Raw genomic sequence first — 24,726 nt, forward strand, 5'->3', positions numbered from 1 at the left:
CGTGTGTATAAATGTTGGCCTCAGCGTATTCTATAAGAACCATTAGTTTCACTTTGGACACTTTTGCTACAGTGCAGTGGAAATTCCCACACCTGCAAGAGGCTGACTGTTACACTGTGGATCTGCCAATGCGTGCTTGCATTGGCAAAGCGTGCGTGAAAGGTCCTTGTCGAGATACAATAGCCGCACTGTGGGCTTGTAATGTGAGGCCCACGATAGGAACACATCGGACAATAGGCGCGTTTGAGGGGAAACATATAACCACTCCACTAATTTAACAGTCAGTTACTTTGTACTTTGCACAACATGGGGATCAACGCGAATGGATAGAAGTCAAAAATAGTCTTAGATATCTGGCCATTACTAAAAACACGACATAGTGACATCTGTGTCTTTGTGAACGAGCTTGTGCGTCTGACCCTACAGCTCCTGTCCAGTTATCATTGCGAAATAAAGATTGCATTTGGCTGCGAACTGTGATAGATTTAGTGCAGCATATGTGGGTCACAGAATGTCTCAATACCTGATAAAACCAGTGGACTTTCACCTGGCTGATTGCAGTGTTTGTGAGAGCAGATGGCAGCCTAAAGAAGGCATATTAAATAACTTCTCAGGTCCTCCTTAATCATGTGAAGATCTTTTGTTCACATCATTGTTTTAAAGAACAATGCAAGTTAGTAATGTTCTTAGTAATATTATGCACAATGAGTTCTGGGAGCTAGGTGTTCAATCAATAGATTTGAATGCATAAGGTCATGGCATGTAAGGTCTGTCGGACCATGTAAACAGAATGACAAAAGCATAACTTTTGAACATTAAAATCTTTAAGTGACATTACAGTAAATGGGATCCGGTATTTTTTGTCGTTAATTGGTCTTGTTCCTCTTTTCGTCCTTTCCTTCTGCTTCTCCCTCTCATACAGTAGACCCATACTGTACATCCAGAGATGACCCTAGCTGAAACCGTCTCCTGCCAGTCAGGGGTCACTCAGTTTTAGTGAGTTTGTTCTTTAAGGCCATGACCACAATTCACTGCAAACAGAGCAGATACCAACAAAACTGACGATTATGAAACACTGAAGTTCAAAGCTCATCCATTCCACAGACTACTGCTGAATCCTGCAATCATCTAATTAAATACTATTTTTGTCTGTTTCCTTACCTTTATAGACACACGCATCACAGAGTCTGTGTATGGTAGATCAAACCAGCCATGACACCCACAGTGATGCAACAGGCCTGTAACAGGAACGTATGATTCAGACACACATGACTTGAAATGTCTCTGTAGTAAATGGTTGGTAAGGTGATGGGAATATGTGATCAGTGCACAAAGGTATTCCCGCATTTGTGTTTTCAGTGAGAAGCAAGACGAAGCAACCCTCTGTTGACCGCAGTGATAAATATTGATATAGAAGTTGAAAAGTACAACTTTTTAAAGCTACATGTGCAGTCCAGAAAAATCATGACATGCAGTGTGTGTGTTCTGGTTAGACAGACACTATCATGCCTGTTTGCAAAACATGCCAGTTAGCTTAGCTTAGCTAGCATTGCTATCTCTGAAAGTAACAACACCCATCAACCAGCACATATCAAGCTTATTAATTAACACGTCATATCTAATTTGTTCTCGTGTCCAAAAAACTAACTCCTAAGACTTACAATTATCTGCCAGTAATACACTTCTCATCCAACATTTAGCAAGAGAGTAAAGAAGCATGTGTCCCATATTGTCAAACTTTCTCTTTCTAAACTAAAAAAAGTGTTTGTAATAAATATACATCACATTTTATCACACCTTTATTCATGATTAACTTAGCAAGCGTAACTAACAAATCATGATTTATGCCAACCACAGCTGGATGTCATGGCATTGTGTGGTTTTCTATCTTAGACAGAGATATTTGTACAGCCAGCACTCTGGCCTTTTATGAATGTATACAGCATGTAATTGTTGCATCTTATTGTAGGCCACTAGACAAACAAACCCTGTGGATTCTTATTTGGCTGTAAAGTAATTGCACCGATAGCGGTGTGGTCAGTTCCTGGTATACGGTTCTAATGGGATGTTTTCATAGCCTTGCCTATATTGAATATTGATTATCTTTACAAGGGGGAGTAACTGCTATGATAAGACTGTCCGGTTTTCTCTTGAAGTCGATAAGGTCGTTACTGAATGACTAACCAGGCTGTGGTTACCGATGCATAACGGTTGTCATTAAACAGTAATGCCTGACTAACATTGTTTGTTTGGTCTGTAAAAGCTCTCATTAGGTCTCTCACTAAATATATACTCTGATCTAAAGCAAATTCTATAAACTTGGAAAACATGTAAACTATGATAAAGAAAGGAAATCAGACTTGTTGTTTCGAAGACGGTTTAGTCACATTACCGGAGGGACAGTCAGCTGACACATTCTCAAAGCACTGAGACAAACAAGTCTGTAATTATTACTGTGTCCTTCAAAAGACATGACCAACCTTCAAAAAGAAAAAGAAAGGCACAAAACCATTAATTAATGTGTATGAATGTGTGCATTCACACTGTCTAACTGATTATGTACAATGCAGTCAAGTGACCCTCTGATATTTGCTTTTAATGGTACTCCAACCTCCAGAAAATCATGAGGATGAAGGGGAACATACACCATCCTGCTATGCAGTACAAAGGGGATTGTGGTTGCATCAATGACCAGCATGCATCTGACTGAAGGCATTCTGTGTTGTATAAGGAAAGAAGATAAACAAAGAGTGTTTCTCCATGCATGTAGTAATCCAGACACATCCAGAAGTTATTTTTCTGCATTTCCATTTGGCAGGAGCGTCACATTCCAGCCGCAGCGGGTTGGTCTGCACAAATAAAGAAAGTTGGACCATTTACTAAAGTGGAAGCTGCACCTAGCCAACCTCTGTTTTGATTCCTGAGGAAAATATGTGAGGCCAGGGTGACAGGATGTTAGCTGGTGGCTCTACGACTGCACCGTGCTAGATTCAAACATATCTACAGATAAAGGAACTCAGCACAAAATCAGATTGATGTTCAACCCTCAGCTCGATTCAGTTCCTATCAAGTTGATTTGAACCATTTGAGCCTGAAAATGAAAGCAAAAACGTGCCTCCATCTGCACACATTATAAATGAAAAGGGTGAATGTACTGTGTCCTGTGAGACATGAGGGGAAACTGTGACCCGCTGCTATGTCGCAGGTCAGACTGTGTTTTCACTTGTCATCCACACAGGAAAATGAGTTGATGAACTGTGGAACAACAGGGTTTATATATAACAGTGAACACAGCTGTTTGAATTGAAGAGGAAGTGGTGATGGGGAGTTCAATTTAATAGGTATAAGGGATGAGGGGTCATTGATTCAAATATTAATTGCCCAGGTGGTAGAGGGCAAGAAGTCACACGGTGGGAATAAGCGGGGATTAGAGACGTGTAAAAACACCTCAAAAACAAATTAACACGATATACACAAGGCAAGTGGCACTAGTGAGAGGCTGGTGAGTGTGTGTGTGTGTGTGTGTGTGTGTGTGTGTGTGTGTGTGTATATGTGTGTGTGTAGGATGTTTTGACTGACCACGTGTCCTCAAAGTTACAGATTCTGTCACGGCTGATGAAGATTTACAGTTGATTAACTCAGAACAGGCTTAACATGCTGCACTACTCAAAGGAGTGAATACTGTTGTATTATTTCAATGATTGACTCTTTGTTTTGGGGGAAAGCATGGCCTACTTCACTGTCTGAGTTGTTAATAGTTAATAGATATTTAGTGTGTGACCCAGATAGCCCAGCTGTTAATTATTCCTTATTATTCTTATAGTGAGGATAATCAAACAATACACTCTTCAAAGCAAAGAATCTAATCCTACACTAGCTGTTGTAAATCAAAGGTCACTGCCTCACCGCCTGAGGATAAAACACATTTCAGTGATGTTGATACAAGTTATAAAACTTACTATAAAGTGAATTGGGTTGTAAATTATGATTTAAAGTAGACAACATGGATCTGTCTGCTCTTCTTTATTTTAGTAAATCTAAGTCAAATCATATGTTGTATGAAGATAGAAGTATGTATCTTGTATTTCGTATAATTTGGTATTAAAGTTTCTCCTTGATGAATCCTTGAGTGTAGATTAAAAAAAGAATTCAACTGAACTTAAAAACTATCTAGCACTTTACAGAGCGTGCACAAAGTAAACACCACAGGGGCCTTTTCATTGTGTGTAATGCTGCCTTTAGTAGTATGACAATTTAAGAAATGAGCCATGGGAGTGTCATACTATAATATATAATAAGAAATACCATTGATCCCGCTGGGAAATTGGTTTGAGATATTATCTACGTTGGTCAATGGATACACCCATGCCATGGGTCTTTGTCTGGCCAGGTAGATTCAACCAGGAATGAACACCATAGTGATGCAATAGGCTTGTAACAGGAATGTGTGATTCAGAAACACGTGACATGAAAAGTGCTGTTTGGTCATGTAGGACAACATTTATATGTTCTGTTGATCTCAGTAGTATTTTATTTGTTTAGTTTGCAGGTTACATTACACCTTTGGGAAAAAGGACACTTCTGATGTAGAAATGTGATGTAGATGTGCCGGATGTATTGGACAATAAAGGGAATAGAGATACAAGGAATATAGCCTTTACTGTCACACGATTCAGTTTAAAAACAAATCCACATAACCCAATGAAATGTATATTTTTATATTCATGTAACGGACAAAGTAGGTTTGTGTCATTTTCAAAATAATACAACAGCCACGACTAAACCAGCGTCAACCCCAAAAGACTTGTATGTTGGACGTCACGTTTATATGCACGGTTCTTGAACGCCACACAGTCTCACAGCCTGAATGGACCGGCTGTAAAGACGATCAGTTAGTTTGAGGGTGACAGCAGCTGCTGTGGGCGGTGCAGGGCGGGACCGGCACGAGGAAGACGAGCGCGACGTGACCGATTGTTGTGAACGGATGTCGACTGGTGCTTGTCTATCCTCTGACGTCAGAGTGCTACACCTTAGGACAGCTCCAGGACTTATACTCAGTCAGGACATTACGGCATGAGAACACAAAGTACAATGAGCTATAGTACATAGTAGCAGCCACCTGCTGTATGGTATTTCAGATGTACCTGCTTTTAAATTGAACATGATAGGGCCTATATGGTATTTGTATGTCTCATGGCCAAGAAGCTAAATTTGTCAGAAGTAGCCTTCAATTTTGAGGTACTTCTTAATATATTCTAATTATCTGTTCATTTATACTCCACATTTGAGAGGGAATTATATTTTACTGATGCATTAAATAGGGAGTGTAAAAATGCACTAATATTAGCACTCAAACTTCCATTTCCATTCTCTAGAGCAGGGGTTCCCAAACTTTTTAGGCCACGCACCCCCTTCTACATCCCGACCGGGTTCACGCAACCCCAATCCCCCGCACTTTTTCTTTTTTTTTGCTCCGAGAAGAGTTGTTGACGGGGGGGTGCTAGTGAGTTTTTCTAGTGAGAGTGTGCTCACCTGTGTGCGCGGATATGTCAGCGCGTAACACGGCAGAGCGATGCGCGTTATGGGAGCGGCGGCGCTGGGCTTAGCCCAGAGGAGTGAAGCAGCGAAATTTGTAGACATAGAAACACTCTCAGACAGCAGCTTGCTGTTACCTGCGCTTGCTGCCAGCCTGACTCCGCTGTTTTGGGTGAATGACGTCACGTGCGACCTGGAGGTGTTAACCACTTGTGTGCCAAATCTTTTTTTTATTTTTTATTAATATTCGGGGCTAATTAAAAAACATCCTCTCGCGCACCCCCTAGAGACAGCTCGCGCACCCCCAGGGGTGCGCGCACCACACTTTGGGAATCCCTGCTCTAGAGTAATGAAAATAATGAATTGAACGGTATTTTAGTTATTGTTACTCAATATATATTGAGTAACATATATATATATATATATATATATATATATTGAGTAACAATAACTAAAATACCGTTTAATTAGTTTTTTTCATTACTCTCTAGACTCTAGAGAATGGAAATGGAAGTTTGAGTGCAAATATTAGTGCATTTTTACTCTCAATATGGTGTCTCCCGGTCTACATGTAAACAAGCTGCAGTATCTTGTCCTGAGATTAGTCTGAAACCTACACACACGCTCATTGACTAGGACACAATATGGTCAATTCATATATTCCAAATTTGAGGAGGGGCATATTTTGGGAGACCAATTTACAAACAGCATTACATAAAAACAGACATACATACAGAGACCCTCATCACAGTGTGAGGTTCAAGCAATCTGATACATTCTGGGTGATACTGGCCTGTAGCAAATACAGAGAGAATCAACTGCACAGTGCAGCATTCAGGGGGATTAATGCTCAAACCAGTTTACTCAATCAGTAAATTAATGCAGCAGCTGACGTTAATCCTCAACAGGGGTGAGACAGACATGCTCAAGTTTCTCTGATTGTGCTATTAATGGGAAACTTTCAATAATTTATTAACACTTTCTATGTTATTTCTGGGAATGCTTCATTCCAAACAAAGCAGTTTCGGTACCTGGCTAAGCTCTTTTCACCCGAGGACTTCCCTGGGGGATGAATGGAAATGGGTTTATAACAAAAAAACACAATAGATTAGAGAAATATAACAAGCAGTGAAGAAAAGGAAAACGTTTTTAGGCATTCCTGTCCCTGAGTGTGTCACTCAGTCGATCACATGCTCTGTCTGACTGCCAGACTCGACTCCCTGAGTGTAATCTCTGTTGACCAGTCAGCAGAGTGAGGGAGGGGAAAAAAGATAGAAGGCAGAAGGTTGTGTTGCAATCTAGGTCGTCCACCAGTAATCCCACGGGGTGGAACTATGTTGTGGGCACACAACGCTAAATGCTGAGCTCACAAAGTCCTTTTCCTCGCCCTCTACCCAGGCCAGATCTCGCCCATGATGGACCTGGACTGCAAGAATCACATGATCTGATGTTATCTGCTAGACATTTCTGACCTCGATAAGGGACTTCAAATGAATAAGCATTAACATCTAAACTTTACCTCAGACCTTTTGAGTTATTTGCTTCATAACTCAAACACAGAGACACTCATATGAGTTTCTACCACCGATGTTCAGTGGTGACACGATTAAAAATGGTGGAGGGTTGGCAGTGTTTATTATCTAGATTGTGGGGGTTTATGATTCAAATCTATAGATGTTGGGCCTGAAACTACCAAACTTAAATCAATCTAATGTTTGATTTATATTCGTGGAATAAATAATCGTGAGCTTGTGTTTGATTTGCTGAACAACATCATTCTTGAATGTTGGCTGACTCGGCGCATTCTTTTTTGCGATTCTGGCTTTAAACATCTCAGGTAACCCCTCTCTTTACATTCTTCCATACTGTTTGCGACCAATCCTGTTTGTGAAGTTCCAATGTTGACTGAGCGGGTCGTAAATGAATAGCCGTCTTGCCTGTGTGCTTGACTTCGCAGTGACCTGCCAGTAAGGCTTGGTGGTGGAGAATGGCCTCACATTCTTTTGTGTTTGAAAATGGGTCAGTAGAGTATATAAAGAGCCACAGTGTGAACACATTCATACGGCTTTCTTAATCAACCCCGACTCTGGGCCTTTATATCCCGACTTAATCTACTATGGCTTCAAATGTGCTTGCCTTCAAAAACGTAAAATGAATCATGCAACTTCTAGTGCAGGATTTCTCAATGTGAATTGTCAGAGAAGTTTAGATAGACTAAGTAGGTTATGGTTCAGACGTGATACATCGCAGTGCAGATGCACTGCAAATAGAAAAGCAAACAGCTTTCATCGATTACATGTTTGCTCACTGTAACCTTGCCACGGTGGTCAGTCAACTCAGTATAAAGTCAAGGATTAAATAGCGACTGCCTCAGGAAAACGGGTTTAAAGTTCAAATGTAACAACTTCACCAATTTGCATGGTCAGAAGTGTTTTGTTTGGTTACTCATGACATGTGATAGATGTTGTAGTCACGTTACACCCTAAACACGGCATGGCATAGACTTTCAGGTGAGTTTAGGAGGAATACAGAAGTAAAACCTAATAATATTCATGCTCAATAAAAAAAAAAAGTACCAGGATGTAGTAGAAAAACTTTAATGCTTTGCTTAATACAAGGGTATCGGTGTGTTGACATTATTGTATTTCAAGATAAACGTTAAAACACTATGCTGCCCTCCTTTGGTCAGATGCTGACGACAAAATGCAACAAATACAGCCACAAATAAAAAATGACTTGACACAAAGAGAAACAGATGACACTATTTATCGGCCTTATGTGATTTAAAAGTGTGTCTGACTTCACAAGAGCGTATGGTCCATTGAAAAACATATGAAATATTAAAGTGCAACTCAGAAGTAGAAAGAATACTTTTACAGCCAGACACAGAGAGCATCATGGGTAAAGGTGGGTACAGAGTGAGTGATGTAATGGGGGCTGATGAAATAAGGAGCAGCGCTGGCTCTTGTGTCGACAGGGAATGAGGACTGAGTGCACACGTCCATCCTGCTGATGGGCTGAGCAGCTCCGTGAGCAGCGAGGATGTGGGGTGTGCTGCCCCCTGTTGAGCAGATGGGGGAACATGCAGCTGAAGCCTGAAGGCCCAGAGGCTCCTCGGAGTCCCATCTGAAGCTCCTCTTTGTCCCACCTAGTCTGTGTGTGGGCCCAGTCTGCTGCTCCACTGTGACCGGCACACTGGACAGAGGAGAAGCTCCGGAGGGCCGAGCAGAGGGGCTGTCTCTCTTCAGGAGGGATTCAATGGAGAAAGGACTGCTGAACTTCACCTTACATCTGATCTGAACCGCTCTGCAGGCCGCAGGCTCAGGAGCGTGGAGAGCCGAGCAGAGCTCCGGTGGTCTGCTCGTGTTCTCCGTTTCCACTTTGGAGGCCAACTCAGGGAAGAGCTGCAGGAGTCCTTTGAAGTGACGACGCACCATCTTTGCTGTGATGTGACCGGGGTCCAGTTTCCAGTAGTTTCTCTTACTGTCCAGAGAATCAGGAACCACTGGAGTCTGACATATACAGAACACGGTTATAGAGATTTATAGAGACAGGTTACGTTGTTTATAATATAATTAAAAAGGTCATTTGAAATACCGACAAGTTTTTTGAACGAAAACGTACCTTGACAAAACATTTGTTGGTTGATAAACAAACTCTGATGTTGTTCTCAACAGATGTTCTTTCTTCACAGATTAACGGTGCCAGTTTGTCCATCAACTAAAAAACATTAGGTGGAAATTAAATTAAAGGTTTTGGAAACGACAATCTGTGTTTCATTCGATCGCGTTCTTCAACAGTCATGAATTGGAACATGTCTTGACTCTTTCTCACCTGAGTAAAAGTGAGCATCTTTCCTGGAGTGTCTTGGAGGACCACAGCGATCTTCGCCAGGTAGGTGGTGCTCTTCCTGAACACACCTCACTGAGAGCTGCTGCCTGGATGAAGGAGAGGAAACTGAGCTCCACACTCCTCAGTCGTTTTCTGCATCTTGTTTGTTGTAGAATCAGAGGAGTCAGGTCCCACGCAGAGTGACCACGACCTCACTGAGCGCACATGTGGACCTGAAGGGGTCAGCTCTGGCTATAAGTCCTGTTGGGACAATAAGACGTGAGAGGGCGTGCACTGCAGGTTAATGGGGACCTTTTGATAAGTAGATGAGCCGTTGCTGCTGGAGGTGGGTGGAGCCCGTGATCACAGTAAGTGTCCATTTTCAGAACATCCATATGTTTATATGGATGTTCTGAAAACCGACTATATATCTAAACTTATTATAAAGTAAAAGAAGTCTAACATCTCACAATATTTGAAACATGTATCTATTAGACAATATGACGTGAGAGGGCGTGCACTGCAGGTTAATGGGGACCTTTTGATAAGTAGATGGAGGCGGGTGGAGCCTGTGCTCACAAAAACAGTATATTTCCTAATGTTCATCATGTACTTTGTTCAGAATATCAATTGCACACTAAAAAATATAAAAGTTCAGCATATAATCTATTTAGAAATAAGCAATACATTGCCTTGCAGTTACTGCAAACGGAAAACATTTCATTTGTGTAAAAAGGTATAATTTACTAAAATTCAAACCTGCGTCACATCCAGGTGCTGATCAAAATTGCTATTTTTTATAAATAAAAACACCCCACTTACAATCCATAAAAGCTTCTTTTCACAAACTATAAGCTTTTAGTTTATCAAGCAACATTTGGTATTACTCTAATAACACACATATAGTGGACTACACTACTGTGCCCCTCCCGAAAGAAGTGCATTGCTCCCACAGACAAAGGCTGTAATAAGTCCTGGAATGTAACAGTTTAAATGGCTGATGGTTGTGGGTGGCGTGTGGTCAGTTTCCAGTAGTTTACACCTCATCTGTGTTTCATTCACATTCAGTTCAGCCGTCTGAACGGAGGATTGGAGAATGTTGAACACACACAGTAAACCTTTTCAAGTACACAGTGTGAGTTTTCAGGTTGCTTTTTATTATACTCATACTCAAAACAGATTTTAAAGTAATTGTTTACTGAGCTTATATTAGACATGCACTATGTTTCCCAACATAAAATGATTATCTGTATTAATAAAAAATCACTGACTGTATTGGTCTGAAAATAAAGTGTCATTCGCTAAAGAAAATACTAATTACTAGACGAATAATTTACTCTTAAAACTGAATAATCAGAATCGAGCTGTGAAGCGAATAACATCTCTTCAATGTATATGATTCCTTTGGTGATCTGTGAGGGGAATAGCTGCACACTGGATCTTCTTTTGGGAGAACAGGACCACGCCTCACTCCTGTCATAGGTCGATAACGCTTGGGTAATGTGTGGATGCATCTGAATGAAGATCACTGATGCAAATTACCTGTTTCATTATGTGGGACAAAGGGCAACAGGTTAACTCTAAAGCAGTGATGAGGGATGTGCAAATTCATGGAATCTGATTAGATTGCTCATTGGAATGCCAGCGTCACTCCTGACACTGTGTATTGTGGATTATCAGCCTTTGAAATAATGAAAAAACACAATTTTATGGTATCTCTTATAACAATTTGTGAGATGGAATCGTGTAGTTTCACGTTGTATGTTATAATAACTGGTGTTTAAAAAGGCCACAGCATCACAGGTACCGAACAGCACACAGCTGCAGATATAAACTAGTTTAGTCAATCGGCTAAAGTGTGTTTGTTGCTCCACTGAAACTTCAATGTGAGTACTGAACGTCTTACAAAACACATTAGTGAGTTCCCTTTTTAAGATAATTCAAAAGTGAACTGCCAAAATATAAGTTACAGCTAAGTTGTCAATGTTTTTAGAATGTATTGTAGATTTAGAGGGGCTTAGATTGTTCCTAACCTTAGGATATGGTCACCTAATAGATACATTTTTCAAATATTCTGAGATGTTAGACTTCTATTACTTCATAATAAGTTTAGATTTATAGTCGGCAGATCAGGTTTTCAGAACATCCATATAAACTAATGGATGTTCTGAAAATGGACACTTACTGTGATCACGGGCTCCACCCACCTCCAGCAGCAACGGCTCATCTACATATCAAAAGGTCCCCATTAACCTGCAGTGCACGCCCTCTCACGTCTTATTGTCCCAACAGGACTTATAGCCAGAGCTGACCCCTTCAGGTCCACATGTGCGCTCAGTGAGGTTGTGGTCTCTCTGCGTGGGACCTGACTCCTCTGATTCTACAACAAACAAGATGCAGAAAACGACAGAGGAGTGTGAAGCTCAGCTTCCGCTCCTTCATCCAGGCAGCAGCTCTCAGCGAGGTGTGTTCAGGAAGAGCACCACCTACCTGGCGAAGATCGCTGTGGTCCTCCAAGACACTCCAGGAAAGATGCTCACTTTTACTCAGGTGAGAAAGAATCAAGACATGTTCCAATTCATGACTGTTGAAGAACGCTATCGAATGAAACACAGATTGTCGTTTCCAAAACCTTTAATTTAATTTCCACCTAATGTTTTTCAGTTGATGGACAAACTGGCACCGTTAATCTGTGAAGAAAGAAAATCTGTTGAGAAACACATCAGAGTTTGTTTATCAACCAACAAATGTTTTGTCAAGGTAAGTTTTCGTTCAAAAAACTTGTCGGTATTTCAAATGACCTTTTAAATTATATTATAAACAACGTAACCTGTCTCTATAAATCTCTATAACCGTGTTCTGTATATGTCAGACTCCAGTGGTTCCTGATTCTCTGGACAGTAAGAGAAACTACTGGAAACTGGACCCCAGTCACATCACAGCAAAGATGGTGCGTCGTCACTTCAAAGGACTCCTGCAGCTCTTCCCTGAGTTGGCCTCCAAAGTGGAAACGGAGAACACGAGCAGACCACCGGAGCTCTGCTCGGTTCTCCACGCTCCTGAGCCTGCGGCCTGCAGAGCGGTTCAGATCAGATGTAAGGTGAAGTTCAGCAGTCCTTTCTCCATTGAATCCCTCCTGAAGAGAGACAGCCCCTCTGCTCGGCCCTCCGGAGCTTCTCCTCTGTCCAGTGTGCCGGTCACAGTGGAGCAGCAGGCTGGGCCCACACACAGACTAGGTGGGACAAAGAGGAGCTTCAGATGGGACTCCGAGGAGCCTCTGGGCCTTCAGGCTTCAGCTGCATGTTCCCCCATCTGCTCAACAGGGGGCAGCACACCCCACATCCTCGCTGCTCACGGAGCTGCTCAGCCCATCAGCAGGATGGACGTGTGCACTCAGTCCTCATTCCCTGTCGACACAAGAGCCAGCGCTGCTCCTTATTTCATCAGCCCCCATTACATCACTCACTCTGTACCCACCTTTACCCATGATGCTCTCTGTGTCTGGCTGTAAAGTGTTTGGTACCTGACATATCAGCTTTCTGCAACTTGCTAAACTTTTTAAAAAAAGAAGAAGTAAAATACAATTGTAGCTGTTGGTTATTTTCAATAAGATTAGTAATATTAGCCACCAAGAGGATTCAGCCTGGTTAACAGCACACTTTTTGACTTGTCATATTGGAAAAGGCACTAGTGTTACTAATAATGTTTAAGTGAGTTGTCAGTCAGTTGTGTCAGCATGTAGAATTAAACATCTTTATTATCCATATCATTTTCACCTGCTTTAGCTACTGACGCATGCCATCTGTGAAAAAGGGCAGTGTGTTAATCACGACAGTCCTAAATACAAATGGGATTTTATTTTGACAGACTGTCTGTTTTGAAATGACACACATCGGTGTTCTTCCACACAACCGGTGACTGTTTGGTAAATTTTTATTTTTATAATAAAGAAGCAGGAAGAAAATAAGTGCACCATTTTTCCTCTGTAAAGCATCTTGTAAGCAGTCAGATAATTGTCGTGGGGTAAAATGTCCAATGAGTAGTTTAAATGTAGCTCAAGTACACATACCTCCAGAATGTGTTCAAGCCCAGTACTTGAGTGCATGAATCCACACACCATCATGTCATTCATGTTTACTGGTGTCTGGTCAGCCCACTGAATAACACAGTGGAGCTCAGATGAGGTGAAAATCACTCAACGGTTGTCATAATCTGTTCACCTAAAAGCAGCATTGTTCTTGTTTAATCACCCACATTCCAGTGTCTTTCACCTTAGTCCAGTGGTTGTCTCTCATGGTAATGTCTTTTGAAGGGACAAACTGGTTTTGCATCCACTAAATATGTATTACGTTTCCTTTAAAACAAAAAGAAGTTCGAACATGTCCACTTTCTACTGCTTTGGCGTTCTGAATGTGTACAGCTTTGAAAACACATAAAAGGATACAGAAATACTTGCCTCAGTGTTATTTTTTGTCATATTAAATATACAACATTTAGGGTGTTAACCCATTCAGCCTTTAACATTGTACAAATGTGACCTACATCCTCTAATAACAGGAAAGGTACTCCTACATCTCTGCATTAGTTACAAAGGACATGCCAGGACTGGACTGTCTGGATTTTTTTCCCCATCTAAAATGTATAATATTTATCACACCCGTTGATGACAGTGAACATTTTCATCTGTGACTGCATTATTCAGTGGGAATGATTCATTTGCGTCTCGTAGTATTTTATTCAAGTATGGGATTGTTCGCATGCTACGTTTCACTAATAACTGGGGAAAGAATAACACAAATAAATTGGGGCAGGACCATTGACCGCAGGTAATTTCTACTTTTTTAAAGGGCAATTTCGGTAAAGTTCCACCTTCTTTACTGATATTACCACATCTATTCAGTTTCATTTCAATATATTCAAACTAATTTTACTTATTACTTACACGACCAAAGAGAGAAATATAGTTGTAGAAGCAATATTCTTTTTGGTTCCTATTTCATGCTATGTCATCAGTCTATCATCACAGGACAAAAGAAAGTCAAAGACCATGGGCTTAAAGCTGTCAAGAGTTATTGCATTCTGCTGATGTGAAAGTAGGCGCACAATGTATTATTTAAATCTGGAGATATATGAATCAAATACTGCCCGCCATGTCATTTTATGTGGCCGGCAACAGCTTGAAAGTCACAGGATCATCTTAAAATTAAAGTCTATAGATTATAGATGCCGTCTTATAGATTTCTTTTGGGTTCAGCCTTTTTCAGGACATGGAATAATTATTCTTAAATAACTTGGACATGTCACTGAATGTTTTAGTTTAGTGCAAATATACTGAAGAATGCTTAATGGTTTAAATAAGTTTATTGTGCAAAAAATAAGCTCTCCCTCATGCTTTTGCAATTAGTGATGCTCAAACTTCCACAGATGCTGAATTTTTTTTGAAATAAAATCTGTGCTTTTTCAAATAATAGAATAAAGAAAATCACTTCATTAAACCAGATTACTCCATCAGACAAACACAACTAAAACGTGCAATCACTTTGTTAGAACTATGCAAATAAAGTTGTGCAAAAAAGAAATAATATTTGGCAAACAGCTTATTGGGGCTGCAATTAACATGTTTGGCATTGAATATCTTTTCAAGATAATAACAATATGTGCAACCTGTGAAAAACTAAACAAATATGTCAGAGTTTTACACTAAATATCTTTTCAAAACAATGTGTAAAACTACATTAGTGCAGATGTGTGAGCCATCAAGTTATAACAGTATTAGTTCAAATTCACTCAGGTTCTGAAAGGAGTCAATATTCCCTTGATCAAGTCTCCTGAACCACATCTCAGCTCGTGAAGCCTGGTCTGCAGCTGAGGAAGATGCTGCTCTCTGCCTTGAAGATGAAGATTTAATTAACTCAGCTTTAGAAATACGTCACTGGCCAATTCCATCAGAAATTATTAATCGGCAGAAATTTGACTCAAGGTATATACAAGTGTAACATTACAAAGATAAAATAAATGATAAAGAGTCCTCCTTGCAGAATAATGTGTATGGATAATATGCATTCAATTTCAATTGTATGTTACTGTCCTGTCTGACGCATGTCATGTGATGCATGTTTAATGTCTCTGAGCTCAAAGGCACAGCAACGTTTCCTCATGTGAAGCAGCTGAAGCCTCCATCTCCTCAGTGAACACAGTGGTGCTTTCAGGGACCTTGTTATGAAATTGACCACACCGATAGCCTCGGTCAAAACCTTGTGTAGTTCACGGCACAGCTGGGTTTCTCTGTACGACGGTGTGTCCGCTGCACATTTGGAGAGACGGTCTTGATCAGCGCCTGCATTCCTCTTCCCAGCCATGGTCTGCGCCCCATCTGTGACGTCGCGCATGGGCAACCGTGACCCGTTAATGTAAATATGTAATGTTAATATGTAAAGATCCCCGCACTGCCCCGCCCCACCTGTAATAACGTGGCACCAGTTTGAGAACCAGAGCTAGCGCAATACATTCCTCCTTCATACTTGTAAAAGCGTGAGAACACAGGCCTCTACCACAGTAAACAATGCCAACAGCACATGAAGGACAGAAGACACAGGCCAGAGACTATATGAAATAAAATGCCATTTTATTTTTCAGCCACGTCATAACCTCGTCTCCAAAATAAGCACAGCAGGACTACAACTGGTTCATCAACCTAGCTACCTTGATCGCACATAAAACTGGGTTTTATTAGACCACCAATGATAGCGTTAGACTTTTCTATCAGACATCCAATGATAGCATACAAAATAGTTGTTAACCTACCGGTGATACTGTATATAAAACACTTGTCTCTAGATTTATCCCCAACCCACCCTCAATTTACCCATCTCCCTCTTTTGAACATTTGTGACACATATTTTATGCTTAAACAAGCACATATTAAGAATGCATAATTCTCCATTTATGAGATTATTAAAAAAACTACACAATGTTACACTTTAAGTCAGAGTACATTTAAACTGATTATTAGTGTTGTACACATTCGGCCATAAACCAAAGGAACATTGTATAATATCACTATAACTTAACACTACATGTTATATACGTTTTTTGTATTAAAAATTACAAATGATTAGCATTAAAGAGAAAATGAAGATGGCTAGTGCGAAGGCAAGCTGGGTCAGTACCATAACAGAGAATGAGTAATACAAAAAGAAATAAAAAAATAGAAGAAAAATAGAAACAAATAATGATAATACATGCAAGGCTAAAACATGTTTCAAACTTTTTAAGATCCACCTCATGTGGACTCATCCATATTGGCAATCTGCACCATTGTGTGATTCCACATCTGATACTTTAACCGCTTCTTTTCCTCCCGCTTCAACTTGCTTTAACGTTCCAATGGCAACCATCTTCTATATTTTCGTGTGTGTGACACTTTCCAAGACCTTATTCCTCTCTTTACCTTTAACCAATCATAATGCTGCTTCAGACAATAGAGGCCAATCACAATGGAGGTTCTATCCGAATACAACTGTAAAAGAGCACAAGACACAGTATTTAATTAGTGTGCTGCTCGTTATAGCAAATATAGCTTTTACTGTCAACTTGTAAGTTACGTTCACCCCGTCTTACCAATCTACAGGTCTGTGTCAAACCAGGCCAGCTGGTTGCTGTCCATCAGGTCCTGGGAGTGGCCGAGGTCTGGCAATGGGTCAGTGTGGTGGCCCAGGTCGGGCAGATTGTCAGCATGGTAGTCGGCACCTTCCATCATGGGGTCCAAAAGAGAGTCCTGGCCATAGGCCGCTGGGTAGGCCCGGTACGGTCCATCTGGAAGGAGAAACATTTAAAATGATAAATTGGTGAACGGGATGCATTTTGTTTTATTCTAAACATATGCAGAGTGATCAGCCGTCATTTATAGGTGGCACCGAATAATATATCGTGGGCAAGATACGGTATAATCAAGTTTCATATTCAATGAAATATTTAGGATTTTATAAACTTTGATTGAAAAGAGACAAACGCTGCTATGCAGAAATACAATCGTGTTGCAACTCACACAACATTCAATACAGTCACTACATATTATTCTATCAATATCAAAAGAATCCAAAACTTTTTAAAAAGATCAAATTACATAAACCAAACAGATGATGAAATATGAGGCGAGAAACCGAATGAGGATTTCATTAAAAGATAAGACACTTACCATCCTGCCTGTAAGCCAGGGGGTCTCCCTGAGCTATGTCCAGTCCCAGGTCTCCAGTCTAGAAAAGGCAAACGTGTCATGAGTAACGTTAGCATATGTCGGAGCGAGGAGTTCTTACAAAACGTATGATAAAATACTGATATTAAGAGTATGTGTGTATATATCTATATTAGATTTGCTCACATTTTCAGCATGAAGTCCATTTTTTATCTGACCATCACTTGACTATCACATTGTGTGTGTGTGTGTGTGTATTTATAGACATGCGTGTACCTCGTTCCAGGCCATGGGCTCAGTTCTGAACAAAGAGCTGGTCAGCTCAACTGACAGACGTTTCTTGTAGTCCTGGGGCTTGTCCTCGGACATGCGGAACAGCACAGCTGCAGCATAGGTTGCTACAGGAGACAACACAAGCCAAGTGCACTTAAGTCTACACGAGTTCACAGACAACCCAAAACATCTTCGCTGCCTGTATTTGTGCACCAGTCCTCACCAACGCCCTCGTTACGGGAGTGCAGCAGCTCAGTGAGGGGTGCAGTGGCTCCTTCAGCTTCAATTGCCTCTGCAGCTTCCTTGTCCTGAGCCAGTTCACACAGCACACCTGCTGCCACACGCTGGATGTTCTCCACTGGAGAATACAGCAACTAGAGACAGTGAACAGCAGAGAGGAAGATTAGACATTTGATAAAAGCCAAAGAGAGTTGTTGACATGAATGTAGTGGAAACATAATCGGAGCAAGAGAAAAGGAGAATTACAGTTACTAATGGACAGCTTTGGTCTTTCACAAATGTAACCGTTAAGTTGTTAGAAGTTGTAAACATACAAATGTTCATGGCTGTGCAATAGTTTGTGTTTGTCTGTAGTAAGATTGGGGTTAATGTTTAACCTGGACAAAGAGTGGAATGGTGTTGAGCCCTCTGATGACAATTCGGTTGTGGACATCCCGGGCCAGGATGTGCAGCGCTCCTGTGCAGCCTTCCACGATTTCCTCCATACGCACACCCTCCTGTGTGTAGGAGAGGGAAAAAAGTAAACTCAAACTATTTCAATAAAAGAAAGCGTAAAGGGTTGTTGGCTTGCTTGATTACACACCACAAACTGCTGCTGGTTGCCTCCCATACTGGTGCGCCGCTGGGTGTCCTGGTGAGCCCTGACGAGCAGTTGGACCAGGCGGGGAATGGCTCCCTGCTCCCGCAGAGCACTGTGGTTGGCTGGGCAAAGCGCCAGGTTGCGGATCAGACCAACTGTAGCCTTGATATGGGGGAAATTAGTAATTTGGTTGAGTTAATTGGAATTAAATCTCGTCATTCAATGATGTCAGGATATGAAATGTTTATCCAACAGAATGTTCTGGGTAAAATGTGTAGGTGCGGAGGAATTGAGATGGCTAATGACCTTGATTAGTGGCCAGTGGGACGGAGGGTGCAGTAGTTTCACCACCACAGGCAGGCCGTAATGAAGGCGCACAGCGTTCTGGGCCATCTCAGCATCCTGGTGGCGGGAGGTCAGGTGGCGCAGGGCACAGACGGCCGGCTCTGTGATGTCTTCTCTGTCGCCGGCCCTCAGCACGGTTCGCACCAGAGCCTCAATACCTCCAACCTAGCATGTCATTGGATCAATCAGTGGAATGCATGTTACTACACAAAAATTAAACAGCTGACAGAGAATACTCAATACACACCCCACAGAGATGCATAGTTATGGATGACGGTTGTTTGAATAGTACGCACCTGGCAGACCATGAGTTTGTTACTATAGTTGTTGCAGGTCAGGTTGGAGAGGATGCCAGCAGCACATGTCACTACATTGATGTCATCACTGCCCAGCAGCTGAACCAAGGTGCCCAGAAGACCCTCCATTCCCTCCTGGAGAGAGCAGAAGACGGGTTGATCGGACAAAAGGAAACAAATGAGGGGTGAGGAATGAATACATCCTAAATAATTTAGCATTTTGTTTAATCTAATACTTTATATTAAATAGAATTCCAACGATGGGCTCCTGCCATTCTGTATAGTACATACATGTTGAATGTACTCCTGTCTTCTTCGCCCAACTAGGGGCATGAACAACCTACTGCATGGACTATTTATAAGTAAATCATCTAACATTTTTAAAAATCTGAACTATCTCGTTAACATGTAGGCCCTCATAAGAAGTTAGCGTCTGTGACTACAAAGTGTGTTGTACCTGTTTTGTGGCAGCATCTGAAAGATTCCTTAGAGTCCAGAGACAGTTCTGGACCAGACGCTGGCTTGGGTCTGTCAGATGAAGCCCCAAGGCCTGCATGCCTCCTACACACACACACACACACACACACACAGACCAAACAAATTAATTACATCAGGAACAGTTCACCATATTAGCAAATCACAACTAGAAATTGTCTTCAATTTCTGTACATACCAGCCTCTACGATTGCAGGTTTGTTGCTTGAGCAAACAGAGAGCACCTTGAGCACTCTGCTTGTGGTCCACAGCAGTTTCTCATATGTGAAGGTCCTCATGATGTTGACCAGGGCCTGAGGACCACCACTGGCCAGAATGATCAGCTAAAACAAATGCAGGTTTATGTTATTATGCGCTATAAACTGCAACAAGCCAAGTAGGTCAGAAGATACGTGAATCTGAACCTGAATAAAGAAGTATGTTCATCTTCGAATACCTTGCTTTCCTGGTTTCCATATGCAAGGATCTGCAGGCAGTCAGTGGTGATTGCCAGAAACTTGACATTGGTATTAGCCAACAGTGCCACCATCTTCTGGAGTCCTCCAGCCAGGCGCACTGCCATCTTTGCCCCTTCCTGATGCAACAACAGATTGTGGAGCGTGGTGATGGCGTAGAACAACACACTATCCACTGGAGAGCTGGGGGGAAAAAAATCTATAAAAAAACAAGACTACAGCCAAAAACACCATTTCAAATACAAAATACACACAATTATGTAACATTTCTTTATAAAGTACACGTGTTGGTGACAACTGGTTCAATTCATCGCAGTCATCTGTGGGTGCAGAGGTGTTGTCAGGATGACCTTGAATCAAGTATTGGACTGAAACTAGCTAGAAGTTAAAATGTGATTCCCCAGTCTGCCGTGTCCAGTGGGACTCAATCTGGCAAAATAAGCTATTTGTTACTTTGGAGCAGTTTAAGAGTATGTCGCAGTCTGCGCTAAAAACTAAATATTCATGGCAACAACATTTTTGTAGTCTTGTAAAATCGAGTTTTTGCCAACCAGTCAAGCAACTGTTTGTTCTATCCTCCATTTGAAGTGTGGAAATATGATTCCAGGTGCAAATTCAAACACACACATGTGATATCCAACAGGTTGTAACTTGCCAGCCAACATAGTGTTGTGACTATGTTCTGGCTTTTCATGGGGATCACAAAGAGAAAAGTTAGAAAGGAGGACCGTTTAACATTTTCAAAAGGATCGCATTGAAGAGTATTCTTTGAGATATAGCTCGTGGGTGAGAATTTTAAGCAGGTTATTCTAGAGAGTAGACACTATATAACTAGGGATTTATCACATCTAAGCAAAGTGATGAGTCAGTTTAGATTTCACATGAAGTCTAGTTGCTAGTTAGTCACATTTGTTTATGGTGAGCTAATACTTGGTGAAGTAGACTAATGCTTCGTAAAAGTTATACTTTTAACACAGTTCGTCTTCTTTTCCACTTTACTTATGTGTTTAATCATGATTGATCGACTGCTGCAGAGTACATTGTTGTATTTTGTTACTGTGTCCAGCCTTCACCAGTAAACATAGTTAGAGAAAAGTAAGAAAATTAACTATATTGTGTTTATTTGTGTGTGATTAACAGAACACCACTGTCTGATACATCTCAGCCTAAAAACATGTCATGCCAATTAGTGGCCAATGGAACCAACTCAAAAGTAAAAGTCTGTAAAATGGTATTTAATAATACATTAATACCTGCCATTCAGTGATAACGTGCAAAGAAAGACACACAAACCACTTTTAAGACAGCTTATTTGCATTCTTCTTGCTAGTTATAGACCATTTGGCTGTTGGTACACTGATACTGCACATCTGCTGTGAAGAGCCCCACAATTCTTCCAGTTCCTTACCCCAGCATCTTGACCAGGGCAGGAATGCCTCCAGACTTGAAGATTGCAAGGAGCCCCTCACGATGGTGGGAAAGATTGTGCAAGGTGCCAGCAGAGCAGCGAGCTGTCTCCACATCGCCGGTGTTCTGCATGGCACGAACAACGGCCGAAACCATTTGTGGGGAGCGCATGAGGGCATGACGCGATGCCTCCTTCTTCGACAACTGATGCACCATTACAGCAGCTTTGTTCACGACAACCTAAGACAGAGGTGTGTTTTGTTAGCGGTGCATGTTTTAGAACGGAATTTAAATTGTATTGCCAATAACTTAAATGACACCACATGTTACTCAGCAGGCTCCATTTCCCCCATTTGAGTGATTTCATGTGTTAATTTACTTTTTAGTACACATACCTGGTCCTCATCATTAAGCAGTTTGGTAAGCTCAGGGATGGCACGAGTGGCCAGCTCAGCATCATCTTGATAGTTAATGAGGTTGACCACAGCATGCTTCAGCATCTGAGAGGGCTCTGCCAGGCGCTGCACTGCAGTGGGGTGGGCAGCATCCAGCTGAGTAGGTGTAATCTGGATGCCCTCCTCCAAGGTCTCTGGGAACATGGCAGCACGCACACGCTGGGCCCGGGTCATGGCATAGCCCTCCATGTCTGAAAGTCATGCGAGATGGCGATTAATATTAAGACAATCTCAATGAGAGATTTATACCATGTATGCCATATAGGCTATCCTGATCTTGCAAATATCATGATGTATGCAGTATCTTGTATACCTGTAGACTCAGGAGTGAAGGGCTGGTTGAAGTCCCAGTCATAGAGGCCTGGATCATCCTCCTCAGCATCAGGATTTCCTTTCCCACTCAGAGATGGTGCTGTAGTTGTTACTCCAGACTGAATGCCTGAATCCAGGTAGGACTGCTGCTGCCACTGAGTCACCGCAGCCTTGCTGTCTCCCATCGCCATGTCCAACTCCATCAGATCAGCTACACAAAAGCAAAGAATTAAGTGAAACACAAGGTATGACAAGGAGCGTAGAGGTGATATTTCTCACTTTCTTATTTTACTGTTTTATGCAAATACTTTTTCAGAGTAATGTTAACGGTTTTGGTAATCTTGAATTAATGCAACTGGTAGTTGTAATAATTAAAAGTTTAGTTTATGCCATTTCTTTTTCAATAACAGAAATTTCATAAACTAAAATAGAAAAGAACGGAACAAGAAAAGAAAGAACTCTTTGCCTGATGCCTTCAGGTATCTTACTTATTGAAAATTTAACCATGTCAATTTCTTAAATGTATTTGTTTGGAGAAATTCAGATGTAAAAAAAAAGACGAAGTACATTTGATTAGATACTGTGACATGTGCTCGCCGAGCTCCCACTTTTCCAACTTCGACCGTGCCACAAGGTTTATGATATGTCATAGAATTATGTACAGAGACACGCTTACGTAAACTTGTATGTACGTGAACATTAAAATATGACGGGCTCTGTTCATATCAACATGGAAATACTTGATCGGAAAGTTTTTCATACTTACACTGGGTAGCCATTGTTCTTGCCTGCCCTCAGCCCGCACCGCAGATATGTCTGCGTAAAAGGAAACACAGGGGAAAATAAGACAACTCGCACTCAACCTTGAGTTGTTGTTTGCTAGAACCAAACCTAATCGTACTATTTACGCGTTTCTCCGACGCTGTCTCAGAATAAGCCCGTCTGTCTTCTGCACTAACGTTACCTGCGCCCGCCGGCTGTGGATCAGAAGCTTCTGTGTCTTGCTAACGTAGCTAGGAGGGGAAATGCCGAGCCTCCACCTCCTGCCGAGAGAGCAAAGTGGTGGGTATTTCCAGGCCAGCGCGAACACAATTCACCATTCAGCAGCAAAGAACATCAAAGGGATATTTCTCCCCCTCCCCCCACCACGGCCAAGTTCCGACCTCGCAGCTTGGGTTTCCAATGAGAGAAACTACCCCCTCCGCCCGCAATCACTTCCATGACTCCTCCTCTCGCGGGGTGTCTGAGTAGGAGCCGAGCAAGCTACCTAACGAAAACTACAATCCTATCTAACTGCACAGGTTACACCACCCACTAAAAAAACATTTAAAGGGCATATTATTCAAGACCGCTAGCGAACAGGTTGGCTGGTTTACCTTGAGGGCTCGCTAAGCTAACCCCTCCGCTGGTTAGCCAACTAGCTAACATAAACAAACACAGTTTAGGGCTTCACTCACAAAGCACGAGCTAAATTGTTACGAGTTGTCACAAGACGCAACCAATAGTCTAAGTCACCATTTCTACAAATCGATTAATTGTACGAATCTTGACTTTAAAGCGAACCATCCAATTTGTTTTATTTAGCCAGGACGTATGAAAAGTAGATCCAAGCGCCACCGTACAAAACCCGCTGTGCTGCCAGCCACACCAGAAAACCCTAACGGAGCCCTCTTCCGAGCCAAATATGTTTTTAATTGACATTGACGCGTTCTAAATAGGTTAAATTAAAGCTGTAGTTCACATACTATCTTTACCAGAGTCTTGCGGGTCCTCCGTGGTTCCTGTCGGGGATTTGTGTGTCCTTTCTCTTGGCTGGAAATGGGAAAAGTGCTGCTAGGTGAACCACCCGTAGAAGTCCGAACCACACCCGCTGTTGCTCCGCGGAAGATGTTGCTTCCGCCTGTGCGATCGCACGTCAAGATGGCGAGGGGGGGAAATACAGTATTCTGCCGCACTCGGAAAACTAGAGCGCCATTTTAAATAAAGTTTTTGCATAGAAACTGTTATTTTCCAGTTGTTGGCCGATGTTGAGTTCGTTTAATATTAGAGGAAGTCGGTGTTTTTAGGTTTTACATTTTTAAATGCCGTAGATAAAAGATGTGTGTTTAGGGGAGGGCGAGGAGTATTCATCGGAATGGAATGTGATTCATGAGCTGCTGTGATATGATAGAGGGAGGTAATTAACATGCAGTTAACTCAGACACACACAAATGTCCCCGAACAAGGCTTCATCATGCATCCATTATATATCTTATTTCATTCATATCTATCTTTCATTTCATTTTGTAATACTTTTATTGTACAGTTA

At 41.6% G+C, this 24,726-nt stretch overlaps 3 protein-coding genes across 6 annotated transcripts; 1 reads left to right on the forward strand and 2 right to left on the reverse strand.

Annotated features, from left to right (window-relative positions):
- Positions 1–8,135: 8,135 nt before the first annotated feature.
- Positions 8,136–9,476, reverse strand: si:rp71-45k5.2 (uncharacterized protein LOC560783 homolog). Its single transcript, XM_056419033.1, has 3 exons — positions 9,370–9,476; positions 9,160–9,255; positions 8,136–9,047 (listed from the first exon to the last, which is right to left on the reverse strand). The coding sequence occupies exons 1-3, from the start codon at positions 9,385–9,387 to the stop codon at positions 8,409–8,411; spliced, it is 753 nt and encodes a 250-aa protein (XP_056275008.1). The 5' UTR covers positions 9,388–9,476; the 3' UTR covers positions 8,136–8,408.
- Positions 9,477–11,760: 2,284 nt separating this feature from the next.
- LOC130198048 (forkhead box protein Q1-like) lies at positions 11,761–12,877 on the forward strand. Its single transcript, XM_056421099.1, has 3 exons — positions 11,761–11,916; positions 12,031–12,126; positions 12,239–12,877. Exons 1-3 carry the CDS (start codon positions 11,761–11,763, stop codon positions 12,875–12,877), a joined length of 891 nt encoding a protein of 296 aa, XP_056277074.1.
- A 3,097-nt stretch (positions 12,878–15,974) lies between these two features.
- Positions 15,975–24,288, reverse strand: LOC130194358 (catenin beta-1-like). 4 transcript variants are annotated; one of them, XM_056415360.1, is made up of 18 exons: positions 24,173–24,288; positions 23,383–23,461; positions 23,185–23,234; positions 22,420–22,629; positions 22,047–22,297; positions 21,653–21,891; positions 20,226–20,427; positions 19,968–20,112; positions 19,752–19,855; positions 19,295–19,429; positions 18,960–19,163; positions 18,657–18,815; positions 18,451–18,570; positions 18,057–18,207; positions 17,837–17,958; positions 17,564–17,621; positions 16,987–17,181; positions 15,975–16,885 (listed from the first exon to the last, which is right to left on the reverse strand). In XM_056415360.1, exons 3-17 carry the CDS (start codon positions 23,195–23,197, stop codon positions 16,991–16,993), a joined length of 2,304 nt encoding a protein of 767 aa, XP_056271335.1. In that variant the 5' UTR covers positions 23,198–23,234; positions 23,383–23,461; positions 24,173–24,288; the 3' UTR covers positions 15,975–16,885; positions 16,987–16,990. The 4 variants fall into 4 exon arrangements, with proteins under 4 accessions (XP_056271335.1, XP_056271310.1, XP_056271319.1 ...); XM_056415335.1 differs by lacking the exon at positions 23,383–23,461; XM_056415344.1 differs by lacking the exon at positions 23,383–23,461 and having other exon boundaries at positions 24,164–24,288.
- Between the last annotated feature and the right edge of the window lie 438 nt (positions 24,289–24,726).

This window comes from Pseudoliparis swirei, chromosome 1, assembly GCF_029220125.1.
Source record: "Pseudoliparis swirei isolate HS2019 ecotype Mariana Trench chromosome 1, NWPU_hadal_v1, whole genome shotgun sequence".
NCBI lineage: Eukaryota > Metazoa > Chordata > Actinopteri > Perciformes > Liparidae > Pseudoliparis > Pseudoliparis swirei.

Excerpts from the sequence above, each read along its gene's own strand:
- LOC130194358 (XM_056415335.1), bottom strand. Across the intron at positions 19,856-19,967 it reads ACCTGCAATCGTAGAGGCTG|GAGGCATGCAGGCCTTGGGG; the intron begins GTATGTACAGAA and ends GTGTGTGTGTAG. Across the intron at positions 18,571-18,656 it reads GCAACCAGCAGCAGTTTGTG|GAGGGTGTGCGTATGGAGGA; the intron begins GTGTGTAATCAA and ends TCCTACACACAG.
- LOC130198048 (XM_056421099.1), top strand. The coding sequence starts at position 11,761 with ATGCAGAAAACGACAGAGGAGTGTGAAGCTCAGCTTCCGCTCCTTCAT. Across the intron at positions 11,917-12,030 it reads AGATGCTCACTTTTACTCAG|TTGATGGACAAACTGGCACC; the intron begins GTGAGAAAGAAT and ends AATGTTTTTCAG. Across the intron at positions 12,127-12,238 it reads CCAACAAATGTTTTGTCAAG|ACTCCAGTGGTTCCTGATTC; the intron begins GTAAGTTTTCGT and ends TGTATATGTCAG.
- si:rp71-45k5.2 (XM_056419033.1), bottom strand. Across the intron at positions 9,048-9,159 it reads CCAACAAATGTTTTGTCAAG|ACTCCAGTGGTTCCTGATTC; the intron begins GTACGTTTTCGT and ends TGTATATGTCAG.